General features: G+C 36.3%; 1 protein-coding gene across 13 annotated transcripts in view; it reads left to right on the forward strand.

Moving 5' to 3' along the window:
- RYR2 (ryanodine receptor 2) overlaps positions 1 to 16244 on the forward strand; it is a 785691-nt gene that overhangs the window by 376804 nt on the left and 392643 nt on the right. For all 13 annotated transcript variants that reach the window (XM_021934115.2, XM_021934128.2, XM_021934136.2 and 10 more), the window contains one exon: positions 13959 to 14123. In XM_021934115.2, the coding sequence (XP_021789807.1) occupies positions 13959 to 14123 (165 nt within the window). The remainder of the gene's footprint in view (positions 1 to 13958; positions 14124 to 16244) is intronic.

Raw genomic sequence — 16244 nt, forward strand, 5'->3', positions numbered from 1 at the left:
CCCTCCTAGCAAAATATAACTTACCCAAATAAAATCTCGAAGAGGTAGAAAAACATGAACTGGTACATCACAATGGAAGACATTGGAATGATTTGCCAAACTTGAGTATTTTTAAACCTGGAAGCCTGTGGTGGGAAGATCTCTTGAGCCCAGGAGTTTGTGGCTGCAGTGAGCTATGATCATGCCCACTGCGCTCCAGCCTGGGCAACACAGTGAGAGCAAGACTCTATAGAAAAACTAAAAGTAAAAAAATAAAATAAACAGGCAGAATACATCTAACAAAACTTGGAGGAAAAAGAGGAAGAGTGAAATGTACAGTAGGTGCTCCAATTGCCTTCTATGAAACAGAAGTCAAAGATCTTCTTAAGACTGAAAACTCAAGTAATGGAAGCATAAATATTTAACAGCCAAAAAGGAAACACTCAAATATAATAACATTTACTAAAACAAGATGATGGAAGAGAGAAAAGTTGGTGAGAGAAAGAGGAACACGCTACCTTTTTCATCATGCATAATCCAGCCTAATAAAAAGAAGTACAGGGTTACTAAAGAGTCAGAGGCATAAACACTGTCACAGACATACAGACAATGAGGAAAATTAGACCACAGAGTGAATGGCTCTAAAAAAAAGTATGAAAACAGAAAACCTAAAATGCAACACAGTGAAAACCTAAAATATGGCCCACGCTATTTGCTTATCAATATGTGTAAATGGACTGTATCACAATTTAAAATTAAATAATTTCATATTGGGGGATGCAGTATAAATTATACTGACATTACAAGGCACATCTAAAACAACTTTATTTGGAAAGGTTGGAAATAAAAAGATGGCTGGTGGAATACCAAGAAAATACAAACAGGCCGGGTGCGGTGGCTCATCCCTGTAATCCCAGCACTTTGGGAGACCAAGGCAGGTGGATCACTTGAGGTCAGGAGTTCAAGATCAGCCTGGCCAACATGGTAAACCCTGTGTCTACTAAAAATACAAAAGTTAGCTAGGCATGCTGGCATGCACCTGTAATCCCAGCTGCTTGGGAGGCTGAAGCAGGAGAATTGCCTGACCCTGGGAGGTGGAGGTTGCAGTGAGCCTAAATTGCGCCACTGCACTCCAGCCTGGGCAACAGAGTGAGACTCTGCTCCAAAAAAAAAAAAAAAAAAAAAAAAAAAAAGGCATCTGATCTTAATATCAGACGAGGTGGAATTCAGGCAAAGTAAAGCATTGCAGGAGACAAGGATATTTCATGGTATTGAAGAGTGCAAGTCACTGAAGTTGTAACAGTTGTTAAATTTACATAACAAGGTAGTATTCATAAAACAAGATAGTATTCATAAAACAATAAAAAGTGGGCAAAGGATATGAACAGACACTTCTCAACAGAAGATATTTATGTGGCCAAGAAACATGAAAAAAAAGCTCAACATCACTGATCATTAGAGAAATGCAAATCAAAACCACAATGAGATACCATCTCATACCAGTCAGAATGGTGATTATTAAAAAGTCAAGAAACAACAGTTGCTGGTGAGGCTGTGGAGAAACAGAAAGGCTTTTACATTGTTGATGGGAATATAAATTAATTCAACCATTGTGGATGACAGTGTGGCGATTCCTCATGGATCTAGAACCAGAAATACAATTCGACCCAGCGATCCCATTACTGGGTATATACCCAAAGGAATATAAATCAGTCTATTGTAAAGATATGCGTACACATGTTTATTGCAGCACTATTCACAATAGCAAAGACATGGAATAAACCCAAATGCCCATCAATGATAGGCTGGATAAAGAAAATGTAGGACATATACACCATGGAATACTATGCAGCCACAAAAAGGAATGAGATCATGTCCTTTGCAGGAACATGGATGAAGCTGGAAGCCATCATCCTCAGTGAACACAATAACAGAAAACCAAACACTGCATGTTCTCACTCGTAAGTGGGAGTTGAACAGTGAGAACACATGGACACAGGAAGGGGAACATCACACACCAGGGCCTGTTGGTAGCGGGGTGTGAGGGGAGGAAGAGCATTAGGACATCGTTCTCATTTGATTCTTTCTCTAGTAATCCTAATCATCCTGGAGGTAAATGAATGCCCGTGGCAAAGCAGGTTATTCACGTGGAAATGGAAATGCAAAAAGGGAAAAAAGTATAATAACATACTTCAAAAATATTCTTATATAGCCTTTCATCCATTGACATATATATTTTTAAGCTGGGGTTGGGGGTGGGAGGCTACAGTCTTAGAGAAATAAAGTGAAACTTGTAGGTAAAAATATATGTGCAAGTTAATTTCATCATTCTTTGTCGTGACAAAAAATGGAAAAGTCACAAATTTGCAATAAAAATTATTCTATATCTATAATATTAAGTGGTATTAGCTGTCAAAATATATTGATCTGGAAAGATATCCTTGTAAATATTGTTGAGTAAAACAATATTTTATTGGATGTATTTTTCATGGCTATCTTTCCAGATCTATATATCAATATATTGTTATATATAGCTCCAGATCAATATATGTTGTTATGTATATAACATACGTAACATTCATATATATAACATCTATAATATCTATATAACATATGACATATATGTTATATGTTTTATATGTTATATCCATAACGTATGTTATATGCATAATAATATATGTTGAAAATGTTGTATACATAATGCATATTGATCCAGAGATATGCATAACAATATATTGATCTGGAAAAATATCCCTGAAAATATTGTTCAGTAAAATATTGTTTTACTCAACAGTTTGAGTTGTAAATTGTAATATAGGTATTGCAAATCTTATGATAGATTTTAATGTAATCTATTGTTGTAGTATTATAGGTATTACAAATCTTATTTTCGTAATTAAAAAAGAAATCTCATACTTGTGTTTGTATATGATTTTATGGTAGTTGTGGAAGGAGCTACACTAATCATTTAACTTAGAGTATTTTAGAAAGATCAAAATGAAAGCTGTATGAGAACATGAAGGTAGAGAGATTTTTTCTTTAACTTAAAAAATGTATCTCTGGATTATTTTGACTGTTACGATAGTCATGTTTATTTTACAACAAAATCAGTTAAAGAAAAAAACAACCATTGCACTGACATTCTGGGACATAAGTTCTGTGCATATTTTTGATTTGTTTATTTAGGATGGATTCCTAGAAATGGAAATTGTGACTTAAAAGCTGTGAATATTTTTGAATGTTCTTGAGACAGATTGCCCAAAGCAATAGCTTTTGCATCCTTTTTCTCTGAATATCTCTCCTAATATTCTCTCCATGTTAGAATAGGGCTCGTATTTGAGGACTTTTGACTCTCCAGGTCCTTCTGTGAGTTCTGCTCAGGGATTCTGTTTCTGGAATTTGGCAATTGTGTAACGTCACTGGTTGCACAGAGGTAGAGAGGCCAAAGATCCCAACTCTTCTTTAACTGAACAATATAGTTTCTCTGAAGCTACTTTCCTGCCTGGTGTTCAGGGAACCACTCGAGTGTACAGGTTAATAACTTGCTGCCATACTTCCAGCCACTTCATTCATGCAGGTAATTTCATATGATCACGTGGTTGGAGGCAGTGAAAGTGAAGGCGAGATTTCAGGAGAAATTTTTTTTAATCACACTATATTTTTAATTTTAATATAACTGGAAGATTAGATAATGAAGTTTTTCCCATGAACTAGAGATGATAACTCTTCCAATTATTTCTTTTAAAATGACTTTTTCTATTATATATTTAATGCATAGTCATTACAGAAAAATGTAAAGGTAGTACAAAGATAGAGAAAGGAGATAAGTAAATTCATGCACAATCCGTCACTCAGAAACAACCTCTTGTGCGTATTTGAGTTGTAAGCAAATATTACATATTTTGGTGATGAGTACTGTTAATTATATACTATCTTGGGCCTAATTTTTATTTAATAACATATACTACTATATTCTTTAATAGAACTTGGCAGTAATTCAACATCTTATTATATAGATTTATCATAATTCATGCAGCTACTTTATTATATTTGAATGTTTAGCTTATTTTCCATTTTTCACTTTTAAGCTGAATATTTTTATCTCTGAATATTTCTATATATTGCTGACTACTTCTTTTTTGGAAGTTGTACTATTTAGTCTAAGAATATGAAGATTTTGGCCGGGCGCGGTGGCTCACGCCTGTCATCCCAGCACTTTGGGAGGCTGAGGCGGGTGGATCACGAGGTCAGGAAATCGAGACCATCCTGACTAACACGGTGAAAAACCTCGCTTACTAAAAATAAGCAAAAACTAGTCATGGCACCTGTTAGTCCCAGCTACCAGGAGGCTGAGGCAGGAGAATGGTGGAACTGAGGCGGAGCTTGCAGTGAGTCGAGATGATGCCACCGCGATCTGTGCCTGGTGATGAGCGCAGAGACTCCCCGTCTCAAAAAAAAAAAAAAATTCAAAAAGTTTGGTACTGGAGGCTCTCAGAGGGCAAAACAGTATCTGTTTTGTTCACCGTGGATAGTGCAGCACCTGACACTTAGTGGGGATTGCTAAACATCCCTAGTGAGTGAATGCACCTGGCCAAAGTACTCTTCAGAACTTCGCACCAGTATTTATGCTAAGCAGCAGGGTATGAAACTTTACATTTCTGTGCGACCTCATCAGCAGATGATTTTAAAATCTGATAATTTTGATAGATGAAAAATCAGTTGTATTCTATTTTATATTCTATGAGTAAGTTAACCTCTTTTACTGTAAAACTCCTATCATTTTAATAGCAAATTATAATGATACAGTATTCCAGTGAATGAAACAAATTCCACAGTAAGCAAATTTTAGCAATTGGCCTTTTTTTTTTTTCTCTTTTCAATTCTCAGAACGCATGTGGCTTTTAAAAGCAGATGAATTAGAACTTTCCTGCCCTTCATTCCGTATCTGCCAGAGCCATGACTTTAGACTTTTTTTAAAAATATGCCTTTTACAGTTTAATCTTGAATGTACTTGAGATTATTCAAGGCATTTAATATATCTTAAATATATATATGCATCTTATAATATTTCAAATGAGCTCAGAATCATAACTTGTGTAGCGACAGAAACAGAATCATAACAACAATGTATTTCCAATCGGGAACTTCTGAATGTACCAGCAAAGCTACTCTAAGACTGGGCATAAATATATTCAGTTGGAAATGGAAAGAAAATTCTTATTATCTGGTGAGTCGAGGTGGTATGGGGGATTTGATTCTCCTGGCTCAGTCTTCTCTGGGAAGGGAAGGGATGGAGATTTTTTATGCCCACTTCCAAATTCTTTGAAATTCTGCTCATGTCCTAACTTGAACTTTCTGTAATCATGGTTAGTGTCTTTCCAATTAGGACTGTCTCTGGATATGACGAATTAGGAAGTTAAAAAATGACTTTTGTTTACAACAATGCCTGACTTCCAAGACTGTCGTCCGGAGCTGGTGACTCAAATTCTTATTTCGTTGGTTAAAGGTAGAGCAGTGACGTCTTTTTCTTACATCTGTTTTTCGGTCATCACTATCATTATCAGCATCATTTTCTCAAAACAAATGAATGCTTCTGGATAACTTCCTTTAGAATGCACAGTACACTTTTTACTATATATTTTACTACTGTATTTTAAATTTTTAAATTCTTAGATCCCTGATTTTCAGAAGTCTGTAAATATCAATAACTCTATTAGGGGAGAGCTATAATTTAAATAAATTTAATTATTAAAACCATCTGCTAATTAAAATGTTTAGGTGACTCTGTGTGTGTGTGTGTGTGTGTGTGTGTGGTATCTTAGAGAAAAGAACAAATTAATGTGTGATTCTTGTGTAATATTTTACCCAATTTTGACTGGTAGAAAATTGTTTTTAAAATAGAAGATATTTCTGATACTAGAAAAGTAGTTAAAATCCAGCCACAAGGTACTGCAAAAAGGGCTGTGGAACTAACAATTTGATAGTTTAGTTTCATTTAAAATAAGTTACAGAACACAATGGGTATCTCAGGAAAAAATACATGGCCCAGAAATACGTATCTAAAACGACACTCACATATACAGACATGAAATTTAGAGTAATTAATAGTGCTGATTATAATATTTATAATAGAATCTTGTTTTAATTGGAAGCCCAATGAAATAAAAATCCATTCATGCTGAAAGGTATTTTCTGCAATTATATAATAAAACAGCATCGAACTTAGAACTACTGAAACACAATAAAAAAGAGACCTTGATTAAAGATGAAAAAAAATTTTTTAAATATTGTTTTACATTGTTAACATTTCAGAGAAAATAGAATAACTCAACAGATTCACTTAACCCCTTTGTTAGTTACCACATTTGGTCATGGTCTCTTTAAAATACATATTGGATTCACTGAAAGGTATATTTGATACATTTTCCTCCCTCAGTGTCACTGGTAGTTTGAAAATTCTTGCCCTATCTTTACATACTTCTGCCATATTTCCCATGAAGAGGAGTCCTTACATTGTGAAAGGGAAACCCTTATTAAAAAATGATGTAACATATATCTTAGACCTTACATCTTAGACATACATCTTCTACCATATTTCCCATGAAGAGAACTACTTACATTGTGAAAAGCAAACACTTTTAAAAAAATGATGTAACATATCTTAGACCTGAGGTATACTTTGAGTATGCAATAATGAGTGACTGCGGGTTGACATAATTACTGTGTTGCAAATCAAGTTTTCATTACTGATGGAAAATCAGACGTTTCTAGGTCAGGTGCAAATCTCAGTTTCCATTTGGGTTTAGGAGTTTTGGTTTTGAAATTCTGAAATGAAAATCACTTCTTCTGAACCCTTGCATTTACGTGAGCAGTCCCTTACCCCTAGCTGTGTAAGACTGTGTTGAAAGTGTTAAGTACATTTGGAAGATTTTATAAATCATTAAGATCATTTTAACTTAAGATTTTAAAGATGAGACTGGCTTTAAAATTCCATGTTGCTAGTTGACATAAGGGGCATTTCCTCAAATGTCATTGGGGTGTCTTTGACACTAATGTGAACATTCACCAGCCAATCTCAGATACAGGATTTGATTTAAGAATCAACAATTGCTGACAACACTATATGTTCAGGAAAAAACTGAATAAAATAGGAAATTGTTTACAATGTAACCTACTTTGTTTTCTTTTAAGGAAAATATTTTACATAATGAAGAATGCTATTTGATAAACGTAGATTTTCTTAGAAACATTCTTCACTTTCTCTATTCCTAGAAGTTTTAACCATTGTTTTCAAGTGTGTAGGCAGGTCTTGCCAATTGTATGTGTATCCAATCCCCAACCCACAAGATAACACTTTTTTAGCTTAAAATGCCACTGAAACATTTCTCTGTAGGCGATTTCCTCTGTTTTTTTCCTCCCTATGTACCATGGATAGAAGTCTTTTGCTATGGAAATGATGGAATAGCAGTTTCAAACAAGACTGTCAATAAGATTACAAGAATTGTGGAACGAATGTCAAAAATATAATACAACTTTTTTTTTTTTTTTTTTTTTGAGACAGAGTCTCTTACTCAAACAATTCCCCCACCTCAGCCTCCCAAGTAGCTGGGACGACAGGCGTGCACCATCACACCCAGCAAATTTTTGTAGTTTTAGTAGAGACAGAGTTTCGCCATGTTGCCCAGGCTGGTCTTGAACTTCTGAGCTCCAGCGATCTGTCTGCTTCGGCCTCCCAAAGTGGTGGGATTACCCAGGCGTGTGCCACGATGCCAGACTAAAACATTTTAAAGATATTTTTACTATATTATTTTTATTTGGATTTTTAAATTTTTCATTCAGAATATGTTTCAGATGTTTTAAAATACACACTGTCACACACTGAAAATAAAGGTAGAGGTGACTAACTTATGTGTCAAACAGTGTGCTAAGCATCTTTCATGCTTTATCTTATTTAATCCTAACACAAGTCTATGGAGTTAAGGTGCTGTTTTTTTATCTTTATTATGCAGTTGAGGAAACTGAGGCTTAGGTAAGATATGTGGCAGAACCAAAATCAACTACATAGTAAGACTAAAACCCTCTTTAGTATGAAAATTAAAGATTTTATAAAGAACTTGTAATGTTTTTTTCTTATCAAAACAGTTATACAAAGTTACCAATGGAAATGAATTTTGCATTTACTTGGGATTAAATTCAAAAGAAATTTTTTCAGTAGTCTTTTCTCAAGGAGCATTGATAACCCGATAAAAAAGTGCCAATTATGGTTTTACAGAAGATAGAGAAATTCAGTTATAGTTGTATGCTGGTCCTTTTTAATGACTGTAAGCACGAGACTGACCCCATTGAAGCCTTCTGTGATTAACATATCATAATTTGATAGTTTAATTTTATTTAAGTTACAAAACAGACGTGGTTATCTCAGGCAAAAATAGATGACACAGAAATACATACGAAAGCTACATTCTCATATACAGACACATTGTGATGAATTAATCAGTCAGGGTTCAGCCACAGATGCAGAACCAGTGGAGATGTGTATATATTAAGGCATTTATTATATAGGTTTGCTGAATGAGATTGGGAGGGCTGGGTAAGTAAGCCTGCCACCTGCGGGGTGAGTGGTCTGGCAAGCATGATTATGATCAGGCTGGAATCCTTAGGCATGGGCTGATGCTGTTGTCCACAGGTGGTCAGGAAGAGAGGACCAAGAGCAGGGTAGAACCCCATGGAAACTAGCTGTTTGTGGTTTATGTGCTCAGGGAAAGCCTGAGCCCTTTGACAGAGCTCACCTGGTTAAGTATCATCCATCTTGGATAATCTCTCATTTGATTTACTCAAAGTCAATTGATAAGGAACCTTAATTACATCTACAAGATCCCTTGACCTTTGCCATCTAAGGTAACCTCATTGCAGGAGTGATATCCTGTTCTAGTCATTGGTCCCATGCACACTCTAGGGGAGAGTATTGTACGGGGTGTTAGAGGGCTGTTATGTTGGTGCTGTGACCTTAAGCTCTGTGACTGCTGCTGTGGAATTCCCTCAAAGACCCCTTCAACATGAGAAACTTTAAAAATCCTTTCTTTCCACAAACCCACTCATCAGAGTAACTTCTCCTGAGAAGCCGAGGGATCATGTCTGATTTTTTTTTTTTTTGGCATTTCTGTCCTGGAAGGGCTAAGCCTGGCCTGTCAGTACCAGTCATTTCTCTTACCATGTAACATTTTTAGACTCTCTTTTCACAGTGCCCAGCTATTCTATGCTGCAGTGTGGCACCACAAAGGAGCACATAAAAAAATTCTTTTGACTTTTTAATTTTTTTTAACTTTAATCATTATTTGTCTTAAAGAGACCTGGCTATTAAAATATCAATACAAACCCCATCATCTAAGGATAAAGGCCTTTTTTCTTTAGTTACCTGACAGAGTAATTCGGATAGACATAAGGATGATTTTTAACTATGCTAGAATTCCTCTGAACTGCATGCTCTGTATTATAAGAAATAATTCCATAGGACTAGTTTTAGTCTTTCACTGAGTTTAGTTTTGTATATCTAGTATGCATATATCACTTAGTATATATATATAAGACCACAGTTCTTCAGAAATAGTTTTGGCTTCATTATGAGTCAGTTTGGTATACCCAGTGCCAGATATCACTTAATACTTTTCAGACCAATCTTTTTACATCTGGGTCTATTTTAATATTCATTTGAAAATTAGATGTTCCAAGCACTTACGAATGGGATTATTTGAATGCTCATAATGGGAGTAATTTGTCAGCACAGTTTTTATGGGAAACCTGAAGGGATTTCCAGAAATTAATCAAGGATCTGACATTTGCAGGCACTGTTCTGGTCCTGAGACTATGTGGGGTCAGGGTGGAGGAATCAGACATATGATTCCTGCTGTCAAAAAGGTGAATGATAGTCAAGTGGAAAGAAGACAATTGAGGAACAGTTTTAACAAAGTGCCAACATTTCCCTGATAGTGGAAGTACAACATGCTATGAGAGTACATGAATGAAAAGAGAAAATATACATGCAAACCTCTTAGATTGAAAAAGCAGTGTTTGCAATAATTCTAGACTGTGCTGAAAAGAGTTATTTTATCTTTGAGTATTTTTATAGCTCTTAAGGTCTCAAGATTATTCTTGCAGGATAGAAGACTATAAAAGTTAAAAATGTACAGGTTTTAATGAATAAGATAATGCTTATAAGATAATGCTAAGATTAGGAGGATCTTGACATTTTCTTGATTAAGTGTAGGAGGTATAGGAATTATATTTTATATAGTATTTTGAGGGAAGTTTCCAATTAATAGCAAAATACTTAAACTAGAGTGTTTTAATGGCAATCTGATCTACAGATTGGAAAATTTCTGTTGATTAACTTTTAATTTCATTAACTCTTTTTTATACAATTCCAATCTGATGCTAAGCTGACCCAGTTATTTTTGTCTTTAAATTATTCTTTTCATTTTTCAATTTCATTTATTTTTTGTGATGTATAATTTAGCTCTATTTATTCATTATATATATGTTTTCTTTTCTAGTTTTGAACATATTTTATATTTATAACAGTTGCTATAAAGTCCCTGTCTGCTAGTTGTAGGATCTGCGCCATCTTTGCATTGATTTGTATTACCTCTACTCTTGTTGTTTTGGTTTTTCCAAAAAATAGAGCTCACATTTTCTCGTTTCTTTAGATCTGCTTATTTTTGACAGCATATTGGATATTGGAAATGATATGTAGTAGAGGGTCTGAACTTCAAGTTTTTTTCTGAAGAGTGATTTTGGTTTTGCAGGCAGTTAACCTCGTTGGATTGAAACTTCAGTTTTCTGTCTTTTACATGAGGAGTTGCTTATATTTTTACTCAAATCTTTCAGCTTCCATCTGTTGCCATTATACTGGGCTTTCCTAGAGCATGCATAGTCAGCAGAATTTGGATACATTTTTTACAAAGGTTTTGTAGGTAACTTTGTGTCCAGGATTTAGCACATCTAATTATTCTGTTGCTTGTGAGCCCTGAAGCATATCCTCTGATACCTGAAGCCAATAAAGCAGCAGATTTCTGCTGCCAGAGTAGCAGACAGATTGGACACTGCATGCCCCAAAGCAAAAGGCAGCCACTTACCAATCACATAAGGTGCTGTTTGCCTTTTGAGAGAGATCTGCTTTTCAATTTCTTCCTGCTTTTGGTCCAGGTGCCTTTAAGTCAATTCTTAAAGGTATTTTTTCCAAATTGTATAATAGTTTCTATAGGAGCATTCACTCCAGTGAATTACTTCATCATTTTCCAAAATAGAACAACTCCAAAGAAAAATAAAATTTGAAAGCTGATGCCAAAATTAAGGCCATTAATAGAGATATGGTACAGCTAATACAGAGTTTTAGTAAGATTATTACTTGCCTAATCTGAGCACTTTATTTCCAGTAACACAGGCTGATATTCTGTTGGATGCTTTTACTAGATGTCATATTTGTGGTACATGCTGTACTTCAGTTTATGGTCATTCAAAGGATCTAGATTATTTTCATCTGAATTTCTCCTAAGCCCGAGCTACAGAAAATGGCAGGAGATAAAGAAGGAAAGAACATGGATGGCCTTTGGTCTTTCATTCAGCAAGTGATCTCACTTAGTTTTTCTAACGTAACTTCAGCATTTTTTATCTCACTCAAGGGTTAGAGTAATTTTTAAAACAGTTATCTGCCAGGAGCGGTGGCTCACACCTATAATCCCAGCACTTTGGGAGGCCGAGGTGGGTGGATCACCTGAGGTCAGGAGTTTAAGAGTAGCCTCACCAACATGGTGAAATCCTGTCTCTACTAAAAATACAAAAATTAGCAGGGCGTGGTGGCGGTTGCCTGTTGTCCCAGCTACTCAGGAGGCTGAGGCAGGAAAATTGCTTGAAACCAGGAGGCGGAGGTTACAGTGAGCCGAGACTGCACCACTGCGTTCCAGCCTGGGTGACAGAGCAAGACTACATCTAAAAAAAAAAAATGAAAAAAACATAATCATCATGAAATTTCACTATTAAATCTTCTAATCCAGAGACGGATGTGAAATACATCAATAAAATACACAGAAAGCATAATTTCACAATTAATAATTGTGTGACTTCTTAATATACAATCCATATACCTACAAATAATCTAGCCACAAACCAATTTGCTTGAAGAAAAGACCGAAAAAAAAATGTTAGAGGCTCACTGTTCTGTTCTGAAGAGATAATTACAGTGTTCTATTTTTTTCCCAGAATTTAATTTTTCTATTGACAGGGTTGGTATAAGTAGATTAGTAGTTTATCTAGGTTGATAGAATGAAATCGGAAAGGTTTTATTGTCTGTTTTATTACAGATGCTTAGAATAGTGTTTCAAGTTATTCGCATAATGATTGAATCAACTTAATTGATAATTATATATTAGGTGACCTTGACCTTTTGTGTTAAAAATTTCAACTCATTTTAATTTGAATTTTCAATTGTTTATGGAGTGTTCATAATCATTTTCAGGTCATTAATTATTAACACATTATACAAATGACATGAAAAGTCAAACATTGGGGTTGTTTTAAAATTGTTCATTTTTGTATAGCAGACATACATTTTACTCTGACTGAATCTTCAAAACATTCGTGTAACTATAATTACAAGTAAAAGTCATACGACCAAAGACATAGAAGACACGTAAAATAAATTGACAAGGAAGGTTAAACCAAGGAAGAAAAAAGAATAAGAGACTAAAGAAAGGAGGTACCGGCCGGGCGCGGTGGCTCACGCCTGTAATCCCAGCACTTTGGGAGGCCGAGGCGGGCGGATCACGAGGTCAGGAGATCGAGACCATCCTGGCTAACACGGTGAAACCTCGTCTCTACTTAAAATACAAAAAAACTAGCGGGGCGAGGTGGCGGCGCCTGTAGTCCCAGCTACTCGGGAGGCTGAGGCAGGAGAATGGCGGGAACCCGGGAGGCGGAGCTTGCAGTGAGCTGAGATCCGGCCACTGCACTCCAGCCTGGGCGACAGAGCCAGACTCCGTCTCAAAAAAAAAAAAAAAAAAAAAAAAAAAGGAGGTACCTTTGGCTTTTTCATTGTTGCTTTAGGGACTGTACGAGACTTTAAGGCATAGTGAGTTCCTGAAGATCACAGCTATGCATGGGAGGAAAAATGGAAAGAGAGCATGTTGGAGGAGGAAGTGCTGACATATACAGAGATGTGAAAGAAACATTTGGTTGGTGTCAGAGGATGGATTGCCACTTCCTAGGAGAGGAAGCTTGGCACAGTAGCCCTTTAAGAGAGAATACCTCTGTAGTCCAAGTTGGAAATTGCAGTAGTAGAAACTGAATTTTAGCTTTGATTAGTTCACAATAAATAATCATTTTAATTAACAGGTTAACAATCATTGTCACCATTATTATTGTCAAAATTGTCAAAAAAATTTAAAGTGTTTATCGCAAGGACACTATTCTGAAATCTACATGTATTGTCTTATTTTTCTTTTGATCCTATGGAGAGGTACCTTATTAGCTTTATTTGTGGATGCAAAAAGTGAGGCTTAAAAGATTTAATCAACTTACTAACGTCTTAGAGGTAGTGAGTTGCAGAGGCTGGACTCAAAACTAAATCTCTCTGTCCCCCAAACTTATGCTCTTAATCACCAATAAAGAAAAAAAAAGCCACAAAAACCCAGGAAGGTTATTTAGCTTAAATTACTAATTTTAAGATCTCTGGTTTGGAGTTGGCCATTATGCAACATAAAAGTTAAAAATTTTACATTATGGTCAACATAATGTTCTACCAATGTGAATAATTCAAGCATATGTTAGAGGTTGAACTGTTAGAATGAAATATTTGGCCATTATTTCAGGGGACTTCAGAGGGCTGAATTTTTTAAAGAACATATTTACAATAAGGCAAAATTCTTTTGCTATACACTAGTATTTTTGAAATGTTTACTGACCTTTTTTCCCCCCTCTCTCCTTAGGAAAAATTGGATGTAGGGGTGAGAAAAGAAGTCGACGGCATGGGAACATCTGAAATAAAATATGGTGACTCAGTATGCTATATACAACATGTGGACACGGGCCTATGGCTTACTTACCAGTCTGTGGATGTGAAATCTGTGAGAATGGGATCTATACAACGTAAGGTAAGATGATAGAAAAGAACATAATTTATAGAAGTCATTTTTTATGAATAAAATACCCAAGCGCAAGTCAAAGAAAAGTGGCTAATCTTTTTAGTCACCTGCAAAAGTTCATAATTTTGCAAGCAAAAGGGCAGATTCCAGTGTAATAGACTCTTTAGCTTTGTAAGGTGAACATAGCTGGATGTGACATCACTCATATATAGGATTATGGGATGCGTGTATTTAAATACGAAGTGAAGAAATATACAGTGCCATCTCCTGGGTTTTAGTTTAGTACAGTTCACTTTGTCCTCCATGCTGTGACAAAGTCCGTTACTGACATCCCCTGGCTTACAAGAAGAGGCCCACCTTTTGGAAGTGATAACGATGCCCTTCCTGGCCTGCGCCGTTCTCCTACTCTCTTCCTGATTTCCAGACATTGCCTTCAGTTTCCCCAGCATGTCACTTAACAACGCATTCCTTGCAGTCTATCAGACTACCATGGCTTTTACACACCTGTGCCTCTGCAGACTGTTTCTTCTGTTTAGAATACCTTCAAACCTTTTTTGTCTCCGTGACTCTTATCCATCATCCAGGGATGCAATTTATTTATCATTTTAGAAGTTCTTCCTTACTGTATCAGCTTATCAGCTACTCCTTCCTTTGAGTTCTCATATTGTTCATCTATAACTCATTACATTTTATAAACACACTCCTTGTGCTATTTTATTTAGTAGGCTACATATCTCTCTTTTTCTCACCACCCCTGTCCCCCACCCCCCTGCAAATTTGCAACTCCCCTGAGGGAGTACGTCATACTAGATTGTTTATGTTTTTACATATGACATGCAGCACAGTGCACAGAACCAAATAACAACGCACATTGTTTCTGGAAACGTGAGACCTTGGAAAGGAAGGCTTTAGTGATACAGACCTTTTTATTTTCAAGAGATTTGTTAATCAAAATCTATACCCACATTCCAGTAACTAAATAAATCACTGTTCTTGTGATCTATTTAGAGTGACCAGTGCTGATTTTAGTGAAAGTGAAGGCCAATGCTGCAGGGATAGAGTTTGACTTGAGTGCATCCCGGTACAACCTTCCTCAGAGCTTGGGATAGAGATCCTCAGACAATTCTGCAAGACCTTTATTAGCATTATAATAAGATGATACCTTGGTTTTTAGGTCTTTGATCTAGGCCCATACATTTAAGTGTACTTGTATGTATTCAATATTTGTGAAGCATTCTCTATTTCTTGCAATTGAAGATGGCCAGTTTTAAAACTTTTTATTATAGATAATTTAAATTTATGCAAAATAACTAATAGTGTAATGAACCCCTGAGTCTTCACCATTCAACATTTTCAATGCTCTCTTACTGTTGTTTCAATTACAACTCCAATCCTATGCTGTATTTCACTAGATTATTACTGTTACTTATTTTCAACTTTTAGAGGTAATATTTATACACATCGAAATGTAAACATTTAGGTGTAGAGGGTTTTTTTTTTTTTTCCTTGACACAAGAGTTTTGCTCTGTCACCTGCAGTGCAGTGGTACGATCTCTGCTCACTGCAACCTCCGCCTCTTGGGTTCAAGCAATTCCCTTGTCTCAGCCTCCTGAGTAGCTGGAATTACAGGCGCCCACCACTGGGGCCAGCTAACTTTTTTATTTTTAGTAGAGATGGGGTTTCACCATATTGGCCAGGCTGGTTTCAAACTCCTGACCTCAGGTGATCCACCAGCTCAGCCCCCCAAAGTGCTGGGATTACAGGCGTGAGCCACTGAGCTCAGCAGCTGTAGAATTTAACCCACAAGCTTATCTCCATGTGGAACATGTCTAATTCCAAGAAGTTTCCCAGCATTCCTTTCTAGGTTATTCCTGCTCCCTTTCCCCCAGGGACAACTACTCCTGCGATTTTTTTTTTTGACAGTCTCGCTCTGTGGCCAGGCTGGAGTGCAGTGGCAGAATCTCGGCTCACTGCAGCCTCTGCCTCCCGGGTTCAAGCGATTGTTCTGCCTCAGACTCCCAAGTAGCTGGGACTACAGGCGCCCACCACCACGCCCGGCTAATTTTTTGTATTTTTAGTAGAGACAGGGTTTCTTCGTGTTAGCCAAGATGGTCTCGATCTCCTGACCTT

The sequence above is a fragment of the Papio anubis genome, chromosome 1 (assembly GCF_008728515.1).
Source record: "Papio anubis isolate 15944 chromosome 1, Panubis1.0, whole genome shotgun sequence".
Classification (NCBI taxonomy): domain Eukaryota; kingdom Metazoa; phylum Chordata; class Mammalia; order Primates; family Cercopithecidae; genus Papio; species Papio anubis.